At 33.6% G+C, this 21,488-nt stretch overlaps 1 protein-coding gene across 25 annotated transcripts in view; it reads right to left on the reverse strand.

Annotated features, from left to right (window-relative positions):
• LOC105471095 (FER tyrosine kinase) overlaps positions 1-21,488 on the reverse strand; it is a 692,543-nt gene that overhangs the window by 309,809 nt on the left and 361,246 nt on the right. For 24 of the 25 annotated variants that reach the window (XR_011624806.1, XR_011624809.1, XR_011624807.1 and 21 more), the window contains 3 exons: positions 11,891-12,074; positions 8,368-8,505; positions 7,658-7,777 (listed from right to left, as the gene is read on the reverse strand). Coding sequence is in view for 20 of the 25 variants with exons in the window: in XM_011723459.3 (XP_011721761.2) it covers positions 7,658-7,777; positions 8,368-8,505; positions 11,891-12,074 (442 nt within the window). In the remaining 5 variants the exon portion in view is untranslated. Of the gene's footprint in view, positions 1-7,657; positions 7,778-8,367; positions 8,506-11,890; positions 12,075-21,488 lie in introns of those variants that run through there. The other variant, XM_071098650.1, reaches the window with a different exon arrangement.

Below are 21,488 nucleotides of genomic sequence, written 5' to 3' on the forward strand. Positions count from 1 at the left end.
GCTACTCAGGAGGCTGAGGCAGGAGAATTGCTTTAATCTGAGAGGCAGAGGTTGCAGTGACCCAAGATCATGCCACTGCACTCCAGCCCAGGTAACAGAGCAAGACTTCATCTCAAATATATATATATATATATATATATATATGTGAAAAGTATTTACTCTTTCTTATCAGTATCCCCTTTAAAAAAAAAACAAATCCTGTAATGTGTAAATTAAGTGAAGAGAAAAACATTTGAGTAATTACAGTTCATGTATAGATGACATAATAAATGTAAGAATAGTTCATAAATTTCAAAGTACAATATTCACCATCATGTTATTACGTTTCATATACAAATATAATAGTAACAGTTCAAACGAGAACACATAGATACAGGGAGGGGAACAACACACACTGGGGCCTCTGAAGGGAGGGCTGGCAGGGTAAGGGAGAGCATTAGGATATACAGCTAATGCATGCGAGACAATAGCTGGTGATGGGTCGATAGATGCAGCAAACCACCATGGCACACATTATATATAACAAACCTGCACGTACTGCACATTGTATCTGAAACTTAAATAAAATAAAATAACATAAAAAATAGTAACAGTTCAAATGGCTTATTCTTTACATTTTTAAATTAAATATTATAATATTAAAATGCAAAGCAGTTAAAAGTCATAAAATGACTCTGCCTGGAAAAAATTCACAAAATGACATAATACTTAACATTTATTGAGTACGACGCATAGTTTTAAGTACTTTATAAATAAGCACTTAAATTTATAAAATTCTTACAACACCCTTATGATCTCCATTTACATATGAAAAACTGAGGCAGAGAGGTTAAGGCTCTTGTCCAAGGTCACAGAGCTGGTAAGTGGGAAAAGCTGATAATAGAGCCCAGGCAGCTTAAATCCTAAATCCACACCCTTAGCAACTAATATCCTGTCTTAGTAATTACACATTCTAGAATTTATCCTACATATACGCTTTAGAAAGTGTACAAAGATGTAAATACAAGAATGTTTATTGTATAATCACAATAAACAAAGGTAAATGTATCGTGATGCTAATGATGCTTAATTCTCAGGTGCCTCACTTGCATGATCCCTTCCAAGACTCTATACTTAATTTTGTATTTGTAAGTTTGTATAGATTTTCTTAAAGATGCTCCCTACACTCCAATTTTATAAGCTTGGAGTCCCACAAAACCTAGCACCACCTCTGGCAATGGAAAAAACTGGAAATAACCTAAATGCCCATCAATAAATAACAAAACTAAAGAAATTACGTTACATACAAGTAGTAAAACACTGTACACGTTAAGAAGATTTAATACATGTTTAAAAAGAGGATGCCACAAAGGAATATGCATAAAATAATTCCTACTTACACAGAAGAAAACAATTCATACACATGTATATGCTTGTATACACATTCTAGAAAAATACATACACTTTTTTCATGAGTTAAACCTGGAAGGTAGTGATGGTGGTCAACAAAAAGAAGAAAGGAAAATTTTAATTTTTATTGTATACCCTTTTGTAAGATTTTACAGATTTTATCACCTGCATGCTTTAGTTAGGTAATTTTTAAAGATTTAACTGTATTAAACAATACAAAGGCAGCCCAGCACATTGGCTCACGCCTGTAATCACAGCACTTTGGGAGGCTGCAGCGGGTGGATCACTTGATGTCAGTAGTTCGAGACCAGCCTGGCCAACATGGTGAAACCTCATCTCTACTAAAAACACAAAAAATTAGCCAAGCGTGGTGGTGCACGCCCATAGTCCCAACTACTCAGAAAGCTGAGGCAGGAAAATCACTTGAAAGTGGGAGGCGGAGGTTGTGGTGAGCAGAGGTTGTAACACTGCACTTCAGCCTGGGTGAGAGACCAAGACTCCATCTCAAAAAAAAAAAAAAAAAAAAAAAAAAAAAAAAAAGAGATACAAAGTCCTAAAACCTTTATTATGGATAATAAAAAGTTTCTAACACTTATCCAACACTTTTTATATCATAATCATTGGATGTCACGATCTAAATCTTACAACACTCTTAAAGGGACCAAACTTCCAACTTCCAAAAAAATTATGACTTGACAAACAATTCATCTTAACTTTTATTTCTTACATGAAATTTGCAATGCTGTAACTTTAAGTGTGATATTTGAGTTAATTTAAAAAATGGAATTTATAGTTGCCTGAGGTAACTTTTCTGACATCTCTTTTTCTCTATTGCTGCAACATAAATTGAAAATATAAACTATTTCTTGCCATCTCTTTCTTAAAATATAATTGCAAGAGCATAGGATTTTTATGGATGACATTCTATACCATGACACAAACCTTTATGAGCTTTTCTCAAGAGTGAACAGAAGATGGCTTCTACAACCAAGCAAAAGTTACAAGTTTCTGTTATAGTCACCTCCTAATACCCACTTACTCCACCTCCAATCCAAAAAATCCATCTGCTTTCTTCCCTACAACTTTGTTTCCCTTAATCAAACAGTCCTTCCAACATGTCACCTGACTTCAATATTTTACATTTTTCCAAATCTTTCCAACTCACTCCGAAAGTATTCCCCTAACACAGCCTGAGAAAATTCTAATATTGTATATGTTCAACCAGAGATCAAACTTGAGCTAATACTGTAAACAAGAACAGCTCAAAACAGATTTGGTAAAAGCAAGGTTCTATGTAAGAGACGAAGGAATAGTGGAGTATTTGACACCCCATTCAGTACAAGGTTGATTCAGAGAGTTGGATGGGTTAAATTGATATCATCCTCTATAACAGGAGTCAGCAACCATTTTCTGATAAAAGTACAGGGAGCAAATATTTTAGACTTTGCCACCAAGAGGCAAAATCAAGCATAGTATATAGGTATTTATATAACAAAAGAGAAAACAAATATTCACAAATATTTTGTTGGCAAATTCAAAATATAGTAATAATTGGGTACATGTTATTGTAATGCCAGTCTCCTACTGAGAAGAATGAAAATCTTTTGATGGCCATAATACTTCCCCTATCACTGCAGTTCAAAGTTAGTGTTTACAATCAAAATCAACTGTAAATGTTCACCTATTAATGCAGACATTTAATAAGATTTTAAGTCTTTCGTATTTGTACAGTACATAGACCGGTACTGCCAAATACCAATATCAATCCATGAGCATAAGATTTTAATTAAGTATATTCAGTGCTTAGCAGGCGTGGTGCAATGGCATAATAAACACAATGTTTCTTCATCGAATTCAATAACAAAATAATCCACACTCTGCTGTGCCTTAAAAGTGCCACATTTTAAATCCATTTCCTCCTCTTCTTTTGACAGTACAGGCATGAACTGATAATAAAAATAAGATGCCACAGTACATTGATATGTGTGGCACTCGAAATGCTGTTGAGTTATAACTGTGTCACTGTGATTTGTATAGTGCCAAGCAGCAGTGTGAAGTGATGAGTGTGCCACATATGGTCTCTGTCACAAGTGCCTGGCTCTGCCACTGTAGCAGGAAATCACTCACAGACAGCAGGTAAATGAATGAGCATGGCTGTGTTCCAATAAAACTTTATTTATGTACTCTGATACGTAAACATCACATAATTTTTGTTTGTCACAAAATATAATTCTTCCTTTGATTTTTTTCCAACCATTTAAAATGCAAACAGCATTCTTAGCTCATGGGCTGCACAAAAATAGGCAACTAGCTGGATTTGCCTCATGGGCTATAGTTTGCTGACTCATGCCCTATAAGAACCAAGAGAATCACTTTTCCACATAGAGAATTACCATTCTTCAATTAAGAGATCCTATTTATATTCTATTAGAAAAGCTAAATATGTTCTGATTTTCAATTTTTTAAAATGTACTTGAAATCCTAAGGCCTGAGACTAGATTGTGCTTTAGAATATAAGACTATACATTTCACATAATCACGGTATTCAAATATATCTACTACTGACAGGCAATAACAACTTATAATAAAGAGACCTCATTTGAAATCAGAAAACAGAGTCAACAAAATAACTAAATAGGACCTTAATTCTTTACCATTTTATTAAAATTAATCAAAATTCCTTCTTTTGCAGACAAGTTAATGCTTATATTATTTTGGAATAACCTGCTATCTTTAATTTGTCATACTTCGCCTACTGACATGTTGATTCAAAGCTCCATTTAAGTTTGCAATAGGTCACCATTAGACGACTCATCTGTCCATAATGACAAAAAGCACAAAACAGACACTTAAATATATTCTTCTAAATTGTATAGACTTTATACAATTCAAAATTGTATAGACTTTAATTTTTCAAGTAATTTGATAAACTAAAATTACTGAGTCCCAAATTATTCATTTAAATAGTAACTAGATGAGATGAAATATTTGCATATATAATTGTAATAAATAGATGATTAAAAATAAATTAAGCGCAAAAAACCTTTCAGCATTTGGCAAAGAAGGTAGATGCAAAAAAAAGAGGCAGATGGGAGACAGGTGTTGGTAGGGAAGGAGAGAGATTATGTTATATGTAATAGAAACAAAGAAAGCAACCTCAGATTTAAGCCCAAAAATAATGTAGCCTAAATGCATGTGTGATGGGAAGTGCACAGCCTCAGGTGCCTAGTACTAGAAGTTATCTGAAGCTGAGAAACAGCCTTTGACCACATGGTAAGACACCATCCAAAAATTTTTCCTATAAATAGGAGATAATCCTACGAATAACTGAGTTTAACTCTCCTATGTATTTAGACCTTGATAAATATTGTTGATATATAAATAATGAGACTACAATAAAATGCTTTCTGGTACATATTCAGATGGGTAAAAGTGGTAACTTTATCAGGTACATGTCATAGTGTTAGATTTCCATAACAGAGGGGATAAGTAATCTGTCCAGTTTCACAAGCATAATTTGCCAAATTATACACCAACTTTACATATGTAGAGACATGCTATAAGAGCGCTTATATATCTGTATGTTATATAACACTGGGTATTATCCAATTATTTAATCTTTGCTAATCTGGTAAGTGAAATAGCCTAATTCTTTTTAATTTATATTTAATTGCCAATGAAGAATATCTTTTCCAAGTACTATTGGTAATTTGTATTTCTTTTTCCAGGAACTAACTGTTCATTTGTTTCTTTCACTTCTATTAGAATAATATTACAATACAATCTACAACTAAATTAACAATATTAATGCATTTAAGAAAGAAAAGATGTTTAACTTAAAGCACTACTAAGTTAAAAAAAAAAAAGGAAGAAAGATTTTCCTAAGTCTTATATTACACTCAAAAAATACATACAGTTTTAACGGAATTACCTTATATTTATTTGAAAGTGCCAACAGAGATACTGAATAATTCTCTGGGAATAAAATTCTTGAAGAAACCCTAATCTTAAACTCATACCCTAAATACAGATACTGTTCAATGAAATGTAACTAAAGTTTTATCTCAGTAAAATGTGAGCAATTAAAACTTCTATCACATTATCAAAGATTTATTACCTTTAATTTATTGCATTTTTGTTTACTGCTTCACCACTATAATTAAGAAACAATGATTTATGAGCATAACTAATTTTGCTCTCATTATACCCTAGAGAGCTATAAAACAAATTCTTCTTTGGTCACAAAATCTCTAATTTTACATAAGCTTATAACAGGTAGCTATTTTTAATTTTACCACATTATATTCCAATATCTACATACTCACTCTTTTGGTGTTTATTAAAACATATTAATCAATTTCAATGTAACCTCCTTGAAGGTATTAACCCTTACAACCTTAGATATATAGTAAATATACTGGATGAATAAATTAGTGAGTTATTTGGGAGCAATATAACACAAAAAAACAGGAATAATCTACGTCATATTCCTTCACCAGCAGCATGTGAATTGAGAAACGGAATGTCTCACTACACAGGAATTGAGAAACTCTGCTATCTATTTTGTACCATACATTCAACTCTATTGTTTAGAACAGAGTCTCTCAACCTCAACACTACTGATATTTTCACTAGGTAATTCTTTGTTTGGGAGGCTGTCCTGTGCACTGTAGAATGTTTAGCAGCATCTATAGCTAATGTCTCCAGATACTGTCAAATGTCCCCTGGAGTGTAAAATCACCCAGGGCAAGGACTACTGGTTTAGAGATAGCTGACATTTTAAATATCAATGGTCAGAAACCTAGTCAAAGTGCGACTCCTGTGTAGGGCATGAAAAACTTAGGAATAGCTTCAAAAATCCCAATAAGGCTGCTAGGCAAAACTCTGTAATGCAGAGTACTCCCATGCCTCCACTGCTCTCATCAGTAGTCAGTATACCATAATTATTAAGCCTTCATCTTGAACATATGATTCGTGGACAAATATTTGTTAGTTTCTTCAATCCTATCTAGCCAGCTTTAAAGATTCCAAACACCTGGCTGGGCACAGTGGCTCACGCCTATAATCCCAGGACTCTGGCAGGCCGAGGCAAGTGAATCACTTGAAGTCAGGAATTTGAGATCAGCCTGGCCAGCAGGGCAAACCCCATCTCTACAAAAAACACAAAAATTAGCCAGGCATGGTGGCACATGCCTGTAATCCCAGAGACTCGGGAGGCTGAGGCCTGAGAATCGTTTGAACTGGGAGGCAGAGGTTGCAGTGAGTCGAGATCGCACTGCTGCACTCCAGCCTGGGCAACAAAGTGAGACTTCAACTCAAAAAAAAAATGAAAAAAAAAAAAAAAAAAAAAAAAAGATTCCAAAACCCTTTCCAAGAGCCAGTCCGAGTTTCCCACCTTAGCTAATTACCTGTACCACTACCATGTTACTGAACAACAGAAAGAAGATTGTTTAATTATATTAGGTAGGGACATTTGGCTGAGCCATTTCAGGTAAAATTCCAACAGGTGATACGATATAACATGTCTAACATTGAGGAGCAATGAGTGCATAATCACCTATAGCTGTGAATCCGGCATAAAGAAAAACACATGCAATGTTTGTTAATAAATATATTTCCTTGTGTTGCTCCCAAACGAAATCAGGAGATAAGTTAAATATTTAGAAGTAGAGCACCTTATGTTTTCTAAATTCAAAAATGTACTACTAATTGCTTTTAACGTTTGAAAAGAACTAAAAACACATTGAGATTTCTCAAAATTCCTTTAATATTTTATGCAACAAAAACAACAAAGTGAAGATGGAACTGATTTAATAGCCTATAACAGAAGACATCCTGCTTCAAGAGAAAATAATTCAATTAAAAGTCAATTTTTTTGTACTAAGTGCTCTGACATCAATAACTCTCTTATCTCTAACAGTAAACAACCTAATTTCCAAAATGGTTCTTCCAATAAATTGAGAGGATAAAATGAGATTTAAAAATATATATAAATTTGGAAAAGCATAAAGCATTATTCTAATGTCAAATACTAGCAATAATTGGGCAAATGAATGTAACATCACACGGAACTTTGATATTCAGAATTACCAAAAGTAGTGATGAAAATGAGTAAAATTAACATATTTCTCAAAACATGTCACTCTGACCCCCAAAATTTACTTTTCATTACTTGTAAAAACAATTGAAATTTTAAATCTGATAGAGTACAACTATAAAGCAATAATAATACTAGTATTTAAGCTGTTCATATTTTGTAAATACTTACATTACTTGCAAACTTTCTGCTGTTAAATTATTCCACATGATCTCATTTGCCTGAAGATTTTCATTTTCTTCCAATAAGGAAGTATCAAACTCTATTTCTTGTTCTTTATCAGCCGTTGTTCTAGTAAAGCATGCCAAATAATTTTGGTCATTGTAAATACAGTATCATAATACATCTTCATATACACCAAAGGCAGAATATTTGTTTTTATCCAAAATTATGTTAACAAAGTAAACACAGATAGTATAAATCACAACTAAATCCTGGGTTCCAAAATTGTATAACTTGAGACTTAGTTTCCTTTTTTGCAGAATTCAGGTATTAACCTGCTTTATTCTTGTCACAATTGTAGTAAGTATAAAATAAGATGCCATGGAAAAGTATTTGGTGCATCATAAAGTTTAATATACATATAAAGTTATGGTACTATTATATAAGTGTTAAAAAGAAAACATAATTTCATGGATTGAATATGGATTTCAGCAAGGATTAAATATGGATTAACAACGAACATATTTTTACATATAAAAAACTATACATTATATAGTTATCATTGACAAAGAACTTTTAAAATTAAAAGCAAATTAATCTGAAATATTATATGTCTTAATAAGATCTTAAATATTTCTTATTTTTATCTGTGGTTAACTATTATATGAATGAAAAATAATACTGTCATAAATCCTTAAAGAGGAATAAACATGTCATACCTGTGAACATCTATGAAATTATTGTATTCTGTACTAGGATCTATCTGTTCAACCGACATTTGAATCTCTTTATGGACATTCACTATCTCCTCTGTGACAAGACTGGTTATCTGGCTGTATTCATCAAATATACCTTTGCTGAAAACAAAAATAAAATTTTGCAGCATTTTAAAGTTTTATCAAGAGAAATACCATCTCAAAAAGGATTCAGAACAATAAGCATAAGAAATGTAACATCAAAATGTACAGATGCTTGTTTCCTGTACCACCTTATTTCATACCTGGAAAGTGGGGGGATTATATAAATGTACAGATTAGCAATTTATATTTGTTATCATACAATAATTATAAATGATCTAGAATAAGGCATTACTTTTTCAAACATGTATGTGATACGTCCAAAATGTAGGGCCAGAGTTGATAACTTTCTGTGTCAAAATATTCTCATATAAATTTTGGGTTGTATAACATGGAACTCTGATCAACCCCTGACTCTTTAATGTTCCTTTCCAGTGTCTGCTACTTCTTCACATGCTCTACCTGTCTGGTTCTTCCCTGCTTCTCTGGGCCTCTGCTCTTTTTTGTACACTTAGTTGAACTGGTTCTATACCTTGAAAGACATCTACATTTCTTCTCTTGACCTCCAATCGGTAGCAAAAATGTCATCAAAATTATTAGCCTGGTCTAATAAATGCAAAAGGGAAAAAACTATTCCATCGCAAAGACCAGCTTCCTACTTAAAAATGATATACTGTAAAAATATGCCATAGGTCACTGTCAACAACAAGTGTAGACAGACAAGCTTATCCTGCATATGCTGAAATAAATATAAAGCATGGTTTGTTTTTCTTTTCCACAATAATTACTTATAAAAAACTAATCCTCACAAGCTCCCTTATTGTGAGGTATTCTCTCAATTACTTTATTTTAAATAGGAAAATATCATTTAGGTTAAAAAAATGAGATTTAAACTGTTTCAGGCAATGCTAGTTTCAAATAATTAGAGAAATCACCTGACAGACACAATTTAAAGAAAAGGGGAGGCAGAAAAATTTAATACAGATTTAGTTAATATCTCTGGGATTATAATCTCATAAGTAAAAGTACTGAATGTTGTTCATGTAAATGAGCCTATCTAAATAATTCTTTTAAAGCAAGACAGTGGAGATCATTAACATTCACCTTTAATACAAATGGGGAGGAAAAATGAAAAAAATCTCCTAATATTACATGAATGTTCCATGAGATTCAACAGAGGTGATATAATCATGCTTGGAATTTTTAAATTCTAAATCTAAAATAATATATTACAAAGTACAAATAACATACCATGGGAAACTATTATATGTCTCAAAAAAATATTCCAGTGATGATGAAGATACTATTCTTGAAAATTCATGTGAACAGTTTAAAAATGTCTATTAATAAATGGAAGTAGGAAAGGAAATATTTCTAAATCAATAGTACGTACTTTAGAGATAAGTAAATTTATGAATCAAATATTTAAGTAGACATTTCACTATTTTATCAACACTAAAAAGTTTACATATTCAAATTAACTAAAAACACTTTATCTTATGTGAATACGGAGGATCACCTAAAATTTAGTCTTACCTACACACAAGTATATACTATCTAATTATCTTTATTTTCACACAAAGAGAAGTAAAAGTCAAGCAGAGTCTGGAAGGCAGCAAAGACAAATTTGCTCTTCTAATTTCAGAGGCTGTGGAAGTCAATAGCCCAAGAAATATTATCCCTAACCTGAAATATTTGTATGTAAACAGAATAATCTAACACAGTGATAGCTAGTTGTACTAAATCTGTTATGGCACCAGGGAGCCCTTCAAAGAAAACAATGCCAATCTCTGCTTCTGTCTTCACAAGGCCTTCTGTGTGTCTCTCTGTGTCCTTTCTCTCATCTTCTTACAAGGACTCCAGTCATTGGATTTAGGGCCTACTCTAAATCCAGAATGATTTCATCTTGAGATCCTTGACTAATTACATCTGCAAAGACCCTATTTCCAAATAAGGTCACATTCTGAGATTCTGGGTACACAGGAATTTTAAGGGTACATTCTTCAAATCACTACATTCCTCTCACAGGGAGTGCAGGGTTAGTCAGACTTCAAGCTTCAAGTTCCAGATCTGCCACCTCTTAGCTTTGTGATTCTGGGTCCATTCTCACTTGTCTGTCAAAGATAAACCCTGGATATAACCTGTACTTCTTCACTCTACAGGATACTGTAAGGAACAAGTGAGCAAATGCACATGAAACTGCTTTGCAAAGTGCAATGTAGTATATAAACGAAATGTTTTGTTTTAAAAGTTATCATTTTACCTTTAACAGTTACTTTGGCATTTATTAACCCATTTATGACTAGTGTTCCATTGTTGGAATGCTAAGCTTATGGGAGTTATTTATATCCTACTGCTCAAGGTTATTGCTAAGGTCTGATTTTTCACACACAAAAAATGTTCACACAAAAAAATTTGCAACCTCTGGCATAAACGGGTTAATTGATGTAATATACAGGCTTCCTCTTGCACCATAACCTGAAAAATGCTCATAATAATTTTTCACATCAATTTACATTTCAAAATATGCTAAACCTAAGAGCTTATGTGCTAATTTATGTAATTACAGATAAAGTAACTACAATGCAAGAACCTGCATTAAATTGGCCCAAGTTCCTTTTCTCATACTTCACTACTTATTTGTGAACTTTATCTCCACCTGAGAGATAACCAACCATTTACTTCTTTTCTAACTCTCTTTCATTACTACACCATTCTTCAACCCTACACATAGTTCACAGCAACTCTAACATTGAAGAATTACCCTACGCAATTTTCAGTGAAAGAAAATTGAATTTAGTCATTTGGAAGGCACTAAAACAACTAAGCAAGGAGATAGGGTCTACCAAAGGATGACTTTTTTTTTCTGTCATTTTGTATCAGTGTGTATGATAAACATGTGTGCATTTGACTTACTAATTAAAGTATATTGTTAGATCAGGAAGGCAAGAACTGTGGCCTGCTCATCTCTATATCCCTAAGCATCAGGTAATGTGTTTTGCATATGTAAAACTTCAATAAATATTTGTTGATTTTAATCTTATACAGAAGAAAGAACAAGAAGCTGACAAATAAACCTTCAAAAAAATCTCTTCCTTGAGCCTTTTCAGTTGTTCAAGATTTAAATACCCAACTCTCTGGAGGCAGATATTCACTTCCAAACACTTTTCAACTTATAATTTTTTTTTTTCATTTAAATTTCCAGCTAAGGGAACAAAACAAAAACATACAAAAGAAGGACCATTTTGGAAGCCAGCTAGAAGGTTTAGGGGATAAGCCCAAACTGAAGGGACATCAAAAGTGAAAATCAAGAAGAATCAAGGTCTGAAATACCCATTGGACTGGGTCAATAATAAAACTTACGAAACAACACCTAAACTAGAGAGAAAATATGTTGAAATCATTTTGTGAAGGCATTTTATGATAAAAAGAAAATGTATCTTACAGTGCTTTTATCATTTCTTCTTGCATCTTTTGTAAGGAGTCCAGAAGCAGGGGAAGTGTGATATCATAATACTGATTCTGATGGAGCTGTGCCCCTTTCAACGCCAATACATACTGATTGTGCAACATATGAAGTTTCATTGTCGCTTTATCGTATCGTTCCTTGGCCTTTTCAGTTTCCTTCCCTGAAAAAAAAAACTGAAGAACGTTAGTAAAAGAAAAAAATTTTATCTTCACTACATGAAAACTGAATTACTACTGTTTTGTTATTTCACACATTTTATAAATAACAAAATTTTATTGAACACACACTATGTGCTTAGCTTTATGCAAGGTACTGTTGATTTGCCCATCCTTAACACAAAGGTTGCCAAGAAGGAGGCATGTAGGATACTAAATGGTGAATAAAGGTCAAAGTAAAACACAGAAAAGTACAGATATATGATCCTTTTCATCTTCAAGAAGCTTATACCAAATTGAAACAACAGTGCACATAAAACTGTAAAACCAAGAAACCAAGAAAGTTTGTAAATAATGTTAAATTTTTAGGTCTATGTTTGAGATATCAACAAAGACAAGGGTACTCAGAGGAGGCTTTGTGGAGAAGCAAACCTTAAAATATAGGACATGTTTGGAGAAGTATAAGAAAGATAAGAACAGATAGTCCCTTCCTCTCACCTTCCTTTTTTCCCTTCATTCCTTCCTTCCTTTCACTCAATGAATATTATTAGCTGAACACTACTAGGAACTGTGCTAAACACTGGGAATTCAGTATTTGGCAAAACAGAGTCCTTGACATAGAGCCTTGTGAACTGGAATATTGAGTGACTACATGGAAAGAACAAAGTTACATAGAGATAAGCTTATCTAAAGACAGCAAGTTTTGAGAAAGTTAAAGAAATAGGTCTGCTTAGGTAGGGCACTTCTAGGTGCTGAATGACTTGAAAATCAAGCAGAGAAATTTAGACTTCATGTAGAGCAAGTCTGAGAGATACTGATAATGTTATAAGCTAAAACATTTTATAGTTCCTCCACTAGTCATTTAGAAAACATTTACAGATTGCCAATATAAGTGAATGAATATATAAATAAATGAAAATTTTAAGCAGATCTTAAACTTTTGATGCAAATTACGCAAATATTTCTTGTCAATGTAGATTCAGAAAACAAACTGTTCAAGATATTTACTAATTTCTGCCCTTTCCAAAGAGGTCCTCCAAATAAACCCCCTCCCCAGAAACAGATCTTAAGTTGAGAATTTTTGACGGCAGCCTCCCTTTTGTTGCCGTTCTGCGTAGGCTCAGCAACTACCTGAGTATTCCTCATTTAAGAATCTCAGTACCCCCAGAGCAAAGAGCAGAGAAAAGGTGAGGCCTTTGCAAAGAGGGACAATTTCAGACCTCGGACCATTCCCAGGAAGAAGAACAGAATGAGAAATAGAATTCCTTTGCTTTCTCATCATCCCTCCAATTCTGATGCTCAGGAACTACATCCACATCACATAAACAGAAACAAACCTTCTGGCAGACTTGTATGTCTCTACTATCAACACATTCTAGTGTTCACAAACACTAGAATCATCACTGACTTCTAGGGAGTAACACATAATTATATTAAAGAGTTTAATTCTGTACCCATAGTCCATTCACTGGCTCTTGCACATGGGGATATTAATAACTGTCCAAGTTATTAATAAAATGTTGCCCAGATAATCTATTTCACTTTATAACATAAAGAACTTCTCAATAAGAAAATAGTATTTTCACCTGAGTATCTCTAACCCCTGTCACTGCTGACCAGAAACATGTTCTAAAACTAGAGTGGCAGGAGGGAAGCAAGTACATTAATTCAGTTCTCACCTGAAGAAAATCAGAAAGAAAAAAAAAAAACAACTTTAATCACTAAAGTAGTAGTTTTTCAAACTTTTTGACTACCACCCACAAGATAATATATTTTATGTCACGAACTAGTAAATAATCATATATGTGTTTATATAACTTTAATATAAAATGATTATTCTCCTTACTATGAGGTATGCCCAGTGATTTTTTCAAAAATTCAAATCTATTTAAATTTTTTTAATGTTTATCAGAAATCAGTAAACTTTTTGTCTCACTTAAAATAAATCCCTAGAGATTTATTTCACTCTGCATGACACTTGGCACAACTTTTTAACTTAGCAATTAATAAAATGACTTCCGTAATACTAACCATGAATGATTCTTTTTTTTTTTTTTTTTTTTTTTGAGACGAAGTCTGGCTCTGTCGCCCGGGCTGGAGTGCAGTGGCCGGATCTCAGCTCACTGCAAGCTCCGCCCCCCGGGTTTACGCCATTCTCCTGCCTCAGCCTCCTGAGTAGCTGGGACTACAGGCGCCCGCCGCCTCGCCCGGCTAGTTTTTTGTATTTTTTAGTAGAGACGGGGTTTCACCGTGTTCGCCAGGATGGTCTCGATCTCCTGACCTAGTGATCCGCCCGTCTCGGCCTCCCAAAGTGCTGGGATTACAGGCTTGAGCCACCGCGCCCGGCCCGAATGATTCTTAATGTTCTAAGGAATATATCCTCCCACATGATCAGTTACTATAATAATTTTTCATAGAATAATATAATAGCATTTTTATTCATGAATATTACTACTTAGCATTCTTCTTACAGAATATATTTCATTAAAAGTCCCCAAAAGTCAATGTAATTGCCTGGGTACAATGGCTAATGTGTAATCCCAACACTTTCAGAGGCTGAGGCAGGCAGATTACTTGAGGTCAGGAGTTCGAGGCCGGCCTGGCCAGCACAGTGAAACGCCGTCTCTACTAAAAATACAAAAAAATTAGCTGGGTGTGGTGGTGCGTGCCTGCGGTACCAGGCACTGGGGAGGCTGAGGCAGGAGTATGACTTTAACCCAGGAGGCCGAGGATGCAGTGAACCAAGATCAAGCCACTTCACTCCAGCCTGGGCAACAGAATGAGACTCCATCAAAAAAAAAAAAAAAAAAAAAAAAAAAAAGGTCAATGCAACTGACATATCTATGGCCAGCCCACAGCCTTCCATCTAAAAATGAGCACCCTTTTCCTCTCCACCCACACAAGTTAGGAGGAGGCTTCTATATGAAGCTGACACCCAAGATCTAAAGTATATAACTGCCCGTATAGGAACCAATATTTTGGCTAGAAGCTAAGTCATATTAATTCCTGAATAAGAGTAAAAATTCACTAACTCGTGCTATAGAAGCTGCCCTTTTTAAGGCCCATTTCAAGGTTTTTGGTTTTTGGTCTGTTTTTTTTTTTTTTACTCACCATTTTTAAGCTAGTTTAAGTTTCACTGACTACTTGAAATTGAATAAATTAATTCTGACAACAGTTCAAAAGGTCAGGTACAATTAACCAGGTAAGTTAATTCCAAGTAATAAAAACACTTTCTACAGTCCACATGTTCATAATAAGAAAACAAAACAGGCAGTTACCATGCAAGTGTATTTGAGTATTGTGTTCTAAGATGTTACGTTTTACTGTCAGTTCAAAAGGTATAATCAATTCACTGAATTCCACATTTTGCCCTATTTAAAAATTTTATTGTTATATTAACTATTATTCCTAATTCCCTAAATTTTTTAGTCTAACTTCAGAAGACAATCTCTCTACACATTTTCATTGAGACATTTAAACCACCCATCTGTCCTCCCATTTGCACAGATATTTAAACTGCACACTACCCATCTGTCTTTCTAGCTGGTGTAAATGATTCACTAAATACACAACACTCAACTCACTAAGATTTTATGCTCCAAGATAACATTAGAAAAGTTAAGAATTTCCCAGATGCCTTTATCTTTATTAAATATAGTATATGACAAACAACCTGAAGCTATTAGGGCGAAAATTTAATCATCAACAGCTTACCAATGGTCATTAATAACAATTACAAAAATATTTAATGCCTTTGGAAACATCCAATGCGGAATCCATTGTATTAAAATGATAATAATAAATTCTCAAAACCACTTTCAGTTTTAAAACCAGATTTCAGGTTATGTTTTAACAGATTTTGGGGAGGAGTACTCCACAGCTCACATACACTTCTACATTTGGTTATAAGGCATACTTATGCATGCACATTATCAATCAATCTTTTATCTCCCTCCCTTGAAGGTATAAACAAAGAGTTTTAAAAACATGCTCACTTACCATGATTTAGAAAGGGATTCTATGCTACTTTTTACTGATTTGTTTTAAAATAAATGTTTACGGTGCTATATAGGATATATAAGTCAATTTCAGAAATGTTAATACCATATAAAAACCAATGTTACAAATAAAAACCTTAAAATTCCTTTTACTTAACAAAATTGTTGCAAAAAATAACCTAATACAATTCTGTTTACTTCAAAATATCTCAGATCACTAATATACTTTCTTAACTTTTAAATAAATGCATATGATCTTAAAATTATGTGAAGTATATAGAATAAAACAATTCTTATTTTTCATACAACAGATACAGAATCCTATCTTTGTTCTGTGTGCTTTTTTCCTTTTTTTCTTTAAACGATGACAGGCATTGGAGCAGGGCATGGAGTGTTCTACGTGTCAATCAACAAGGAGGAAAACATCCAATTTTTCCTCCTCCACATAATAAAATTCACAAAGAGATTAAATTATAATTCATTTGCCACTTGTTGACAAATCTATTTATTGTTTTGTAATAACAGAATGTATAAACAACATGTCACGCCATAAACAATATAATGAAGCTAGCAAAACTCAATTATGTAAGTTTGACATTTACAAGAGAAAGGCTAGACTACTCATTAAGCTAGTCTAAAAAGTCACCTTTTTTATTATAAATGTCTGAAGTGTTTGCCATTTGTGAAATATTATGGTAGAAAGCCTGTGATAATAAATAAGAAGTGATTATTTTCTAAAAATAAAGTGCCCACAAGTACACCCTGCTTTGATTTGGATAACTAAACTTTCTACTACCTTATAATTTTCCTTTCTTTCAGAACATTCCTTGTTAATATAGTTTGGCTCTGTGTCCCAACCCAAATCTCATCTGGAATCATAATCCTTGTAATTCCCATGTGTCAAGGGAGGGACCAGGTGGAAGGTGACTGAATCATGAAGGGGTTTTTTCCCCCCATGCTGTTCTCGTGACAGTGAGTTCTCAGAAGAGCTGATGGTTTTATAAGGCAGTTTTCCCTGCTCTTGCTCAGTCTCTCACCTGCCGCCATGAAGTCATGTCTCTTCCTCTTTCACCATGATTGTAAGTTTCCTGAGGCCTCCCCAGCAATGTGGAACTGTGAGCCAATTAAACCTCTTTTCTTCATAAATTGCCCAGTAAGTATATGTCTTTATAGCAGTGTGAAAAGAGATTAATATGCTCCTCAACTTCACAATTTTACTTATTACTCTACAATCACTATCCTAGGCACACTGAGTATGAAGAAAATGCACAGGAATTCATCTTAACTTATAGTTACTTGGGTCAAATGTATACACAAGTTTTTTTTCACATGGAAGTTAAATTCAAGTGCGATATGTAGAAACAATGAAGGAACTACCTTTTTTACTCAGTGTGGTTCTGACAAGAACAATGTTAAAAGTCAATTCTAGTCTTAGCTTTTCCTTTGATTAGCTGTGCAGCCCCACACAGAAATTTTAGTTTCTAAGTTTTAAACATAGGAGTTAAATTATCTGCCCTTTCTAATTCACTGGGTTGTAATATAGATTAAATGGCAGAAAATTGACAAAATGCAGTTAATAGCAAAGGCTAAATAAAGCACAGAATTTGGAAAGAAAAAAAGAAAAAAAAACTTTTGTGTTTATATGCTCCTATAAAGCATTAAAAAAAAATAATAGGTATGGCTAGGCACGGTGACTCACACTTGTAATCCCAGCATTTTGGGGGACAGAGGCAGAAGGATCATGAGGTCAGGAGTTCAACACCAGCCTGGCCAATATGGTGAAACCTTTTCTCTATTTAAAAATACAAAAATTAGCTGGGTGGTGGTGTGTACTCCCAGCTATTCGGGAGGCTGAGGCAGGACAATCACTGGAACCAGGAGGCGGAGCTTGCAGTGAGCCGAGATCGTGCCACTGCACTCCAGCCTGGGCGACAGAGTAAGATTCCGTCTCAAAATAATAATAATAAATAATAATAAATAGGTATATACATATTTTGCTACTTTTAATAAATTTCCTGGCATAAGAAAATGTTATTTATCAAGAAACATTTATTAAACATTTTATGGGTTTTGAACTGTTCAGAGAACTGAAAGTGATACTTTATTTAAAAATTCAATATAAAACACCTTTAAAGAGCAAGTTCTCAAACTCTGTGTAATATAATTTCCTTGCATATATAGTGACTGCTACATTCGATTGACCCACAGTCTTCTAACAACCTGTAAAGTGAATGATGTACCATGTCCAAATCTACATTCCATAATTTTATGATACTGTGAATGAGGGAATTCTGGGTAGCTGGGATATGGCAGCAGCATAATTCTGAATCTCCCACATATTACCCAAAACTATAATAAAGAAAAAAAGGAAAAATATAACTCATACCCTCAGCATAACAGGCAGACAGAGTCCAAATTTTAAATTGGCTATGAGTAGAAAAGTAAACACCAAATCTCTACAAATGATCTCTCCCCCTCCCATAGCAAGCCTTTATGAAGACCAAAGGCTGTTGGGTGGGTTGTTTGGGGGTGGGTGTAGGGGGGTGAGGCAGGGGTGGGGATGAAGAGAAGAAACAGCAGCATGCTTAAGACTGATCTAAAAGCAACCATCAGAAAAAGAAGGTCTGCTCTACATGTGAAAATACTGAAAAACTGTAGTGGTAGATTACAGCAGTGACAGTAATGTAAGAAAGAAGGAGGAACTAAGATACTATTTCTCATCTACCAAATTGAGAAACTCTGTTGGTGAGAATGTGGAGAAAAAAAATTCATACATTTCTAGTAGAAATACAAATTGGTATAATCCTTATAGAAGGAAATTTGGCAATATCTAACAAAATAACATGTAAATATACTTTTTAACCCAGCAATCACACTTCTTGGAATCTATATCACACTTCTGGGAATTCATTCCTCCAATCACACACACAAACACACACACAATACAAAACACATATATAAGGTTATTTTAAGCTATATGTCCATATGTAGGAAAGGGCTTAAATAATCTTAAAGTGGCAGGCAGTTGTTGAAATGAATGAAAAAACTAGCAAGAGACTGACGACAGAAAAAAAAAAGAATGAAAAAACTATCTACCAACTTGAATGTTGTCATTTTCAGGATGCATTATCAATGGAGAAGCAAAGGAAAAAGAATATTATATAATCGTAGTTTTGTGCAAGAAAGAAAGGGAAATAAAAACGACTGAGTTTTCTATATGGTTTTGAACAGTGTTAACTTTTAGAATCACTAAAGTTTCACATAGAAATAAACAAAATTAACAAGGATGGGGGGGGCAGAATTAAAATGAGATACAACAGAAACAAATGAACCAAACTGTATTTCCAGTGAGTAACACTAACCACACTAAAAGGAGTAGGGAAGTAATTTTGTAAAAAACTAAGTAACTTTGGAAAACAGTATATGATTACAAATAGAAGGCTAAAGACAAGAAAAGATTTAAACAAATACCAAACTGTAATTTTTAAGTTTCATTTTTCAGAGGCATGATTTAGCAATATTGAAATTACTTTCTGTGTATTCTAGCATTTGAGCAAGTAAGTAAAATATTGTGAATAACAGAAGCTAGGTTTCTCACTGCCAGAGAAAGCAGTTGCAAATATATAAATAGGAAGAGAAGGAATAAACTCTATGGTATTGGATTTGAATTTGAAGTATCAATGTGAACCCCTCAGTGTATCCCTAGATAGACCAATAGATAACAGAAAAAAAGCACAGGTGTACATGAGTGTGTACATGTTGCTTATTTCCTGTCTCTGTCAATTAACAGGACCTAGAACAAGATACTCCACTAGCAACGAGCACACCAACGGCCAGATATTGTTTTCCAAATACAATTCTCCAATAAAAGGAACTAGGGTTTCATAGAGAAATGGAACCTGAAGTAGGAAAAGTGTAAGATGAGCCAGAAAATACGTACTCAATGAATGATAGGAATGTGTCAAAAGGACAGAGGAGCCAGTTTGAAGTGGCTCCCACTGCCCAAATCTGAGCATGATAGTATAAAATTATTATAGTAGAAAATTATAATCCATGAATAAAAATCTGAATCTGTGAGTTCATTCTAATACATTAAATTAATACATAAATTTAAAAAATAAACCGGAGAGAGGGAAAAGCCCTTCCATATATTAAAAACAAATTAATAAATGTAAAAGGAATAATGGAATTAGAAAATTACCATTTCACAATTGCTATGATAATAAATAATTTAGGCAAGCACCATTGATAGAAAAACTAGTGGGTGAAAATCTGAAGAGTAACACCATATTTACACAGTGTCAATGTTTTCCCTACAATACTTATTAACAAGGAAAAATGAAAATGTGACTTTAGTGTGGAGAAATCAAGTATATACCACCTTATTCCAATGATCAAATTAATATCCAATAATGGGATGAACTGACATCATGAACCTGATATAAAGCACCGACAACAGAACATTATTTCTATGGTATTCCTATGAAAACTAAATAACAAATATTATGCAGAAAAACAAATCAAGGAATACTCCACAAAATAACCGTCCTATACCGCTCAAAAATGTCAACGTTTTGCGAACCATAAAGACTTTTAACTATTCCAGCGTAAAGGCAACCAAAAAGATATGACAACTTAATAAATATACATTTACTTTTTATATTTACACATACACACATACACATACATATATATGTACCACATACAGAGACAGAAAAGTATAAAGCAAATGTGGTAAAATGTGAACATTCAGGAAACGTGAGTGAACGGTATATGGGAATTCTTTTTACTATTCTTTCAACATTTCTATAGGACTGAAATGATGTTAAAATATAGTTAAAAGACAGCTGTGAAAACTGGATCAAACTTTTAAAGTAACAGAATAATCATTATATATAAAGAACTGGTGTTATTCAGCCTACAGATAAGAAGCCTCAACAATTTGTTCTTTAAATATCAAAACACTGATTTCCTAGTTCAGAAAAGAAAATTTAGTTTTAATTTGTATGTCTCCTAGCAGGTATGTTTCCACTGCATGTAATATTAATACAAAAAGAAGCCATACTATGAAAAAAAAAAAGATTTAACTCTACTTTAGAAGACTAGTCAAGTATGTGGAAAAACAACATTTACAGAAAATTTAGGGCATTCATCCTTTAAATGTTTATCTACAATCCATGTTGTCCTAGGTTATATGAGGGATGCACAGTTATAGTCTCTTCCTAAAAGATATTTGATAAGAAAATTAAAATGAAGGCTCACCAAATAGTCATCATGTTAAGATATAACCGTACCACAAGAAGTGCAGAGATCATCATTAACTTAGCATAAACAACCACACACTAACCTCCAACTCCTAATATGTACTATGATATGAAACATATCTAATAAGTTGATGAACACACTTAATAAACTGGCTTA

The sequence above is a fragment of the Macaca nemestrina genome, chromosome 6 (assembly GCF_043159975.1).
Source record: "Macaca nemestrina isolate mMacNem1 chromosome 6, mMacNem.hap1, whole genome shotgun sequence".
In the NCBI taxonomy this organism is placed as follows: Eukaryota; Metazoa; Chordata; class Mammalia; order Primates; family Cercopithecidae; genus Macaca; species Macaca nemestrina.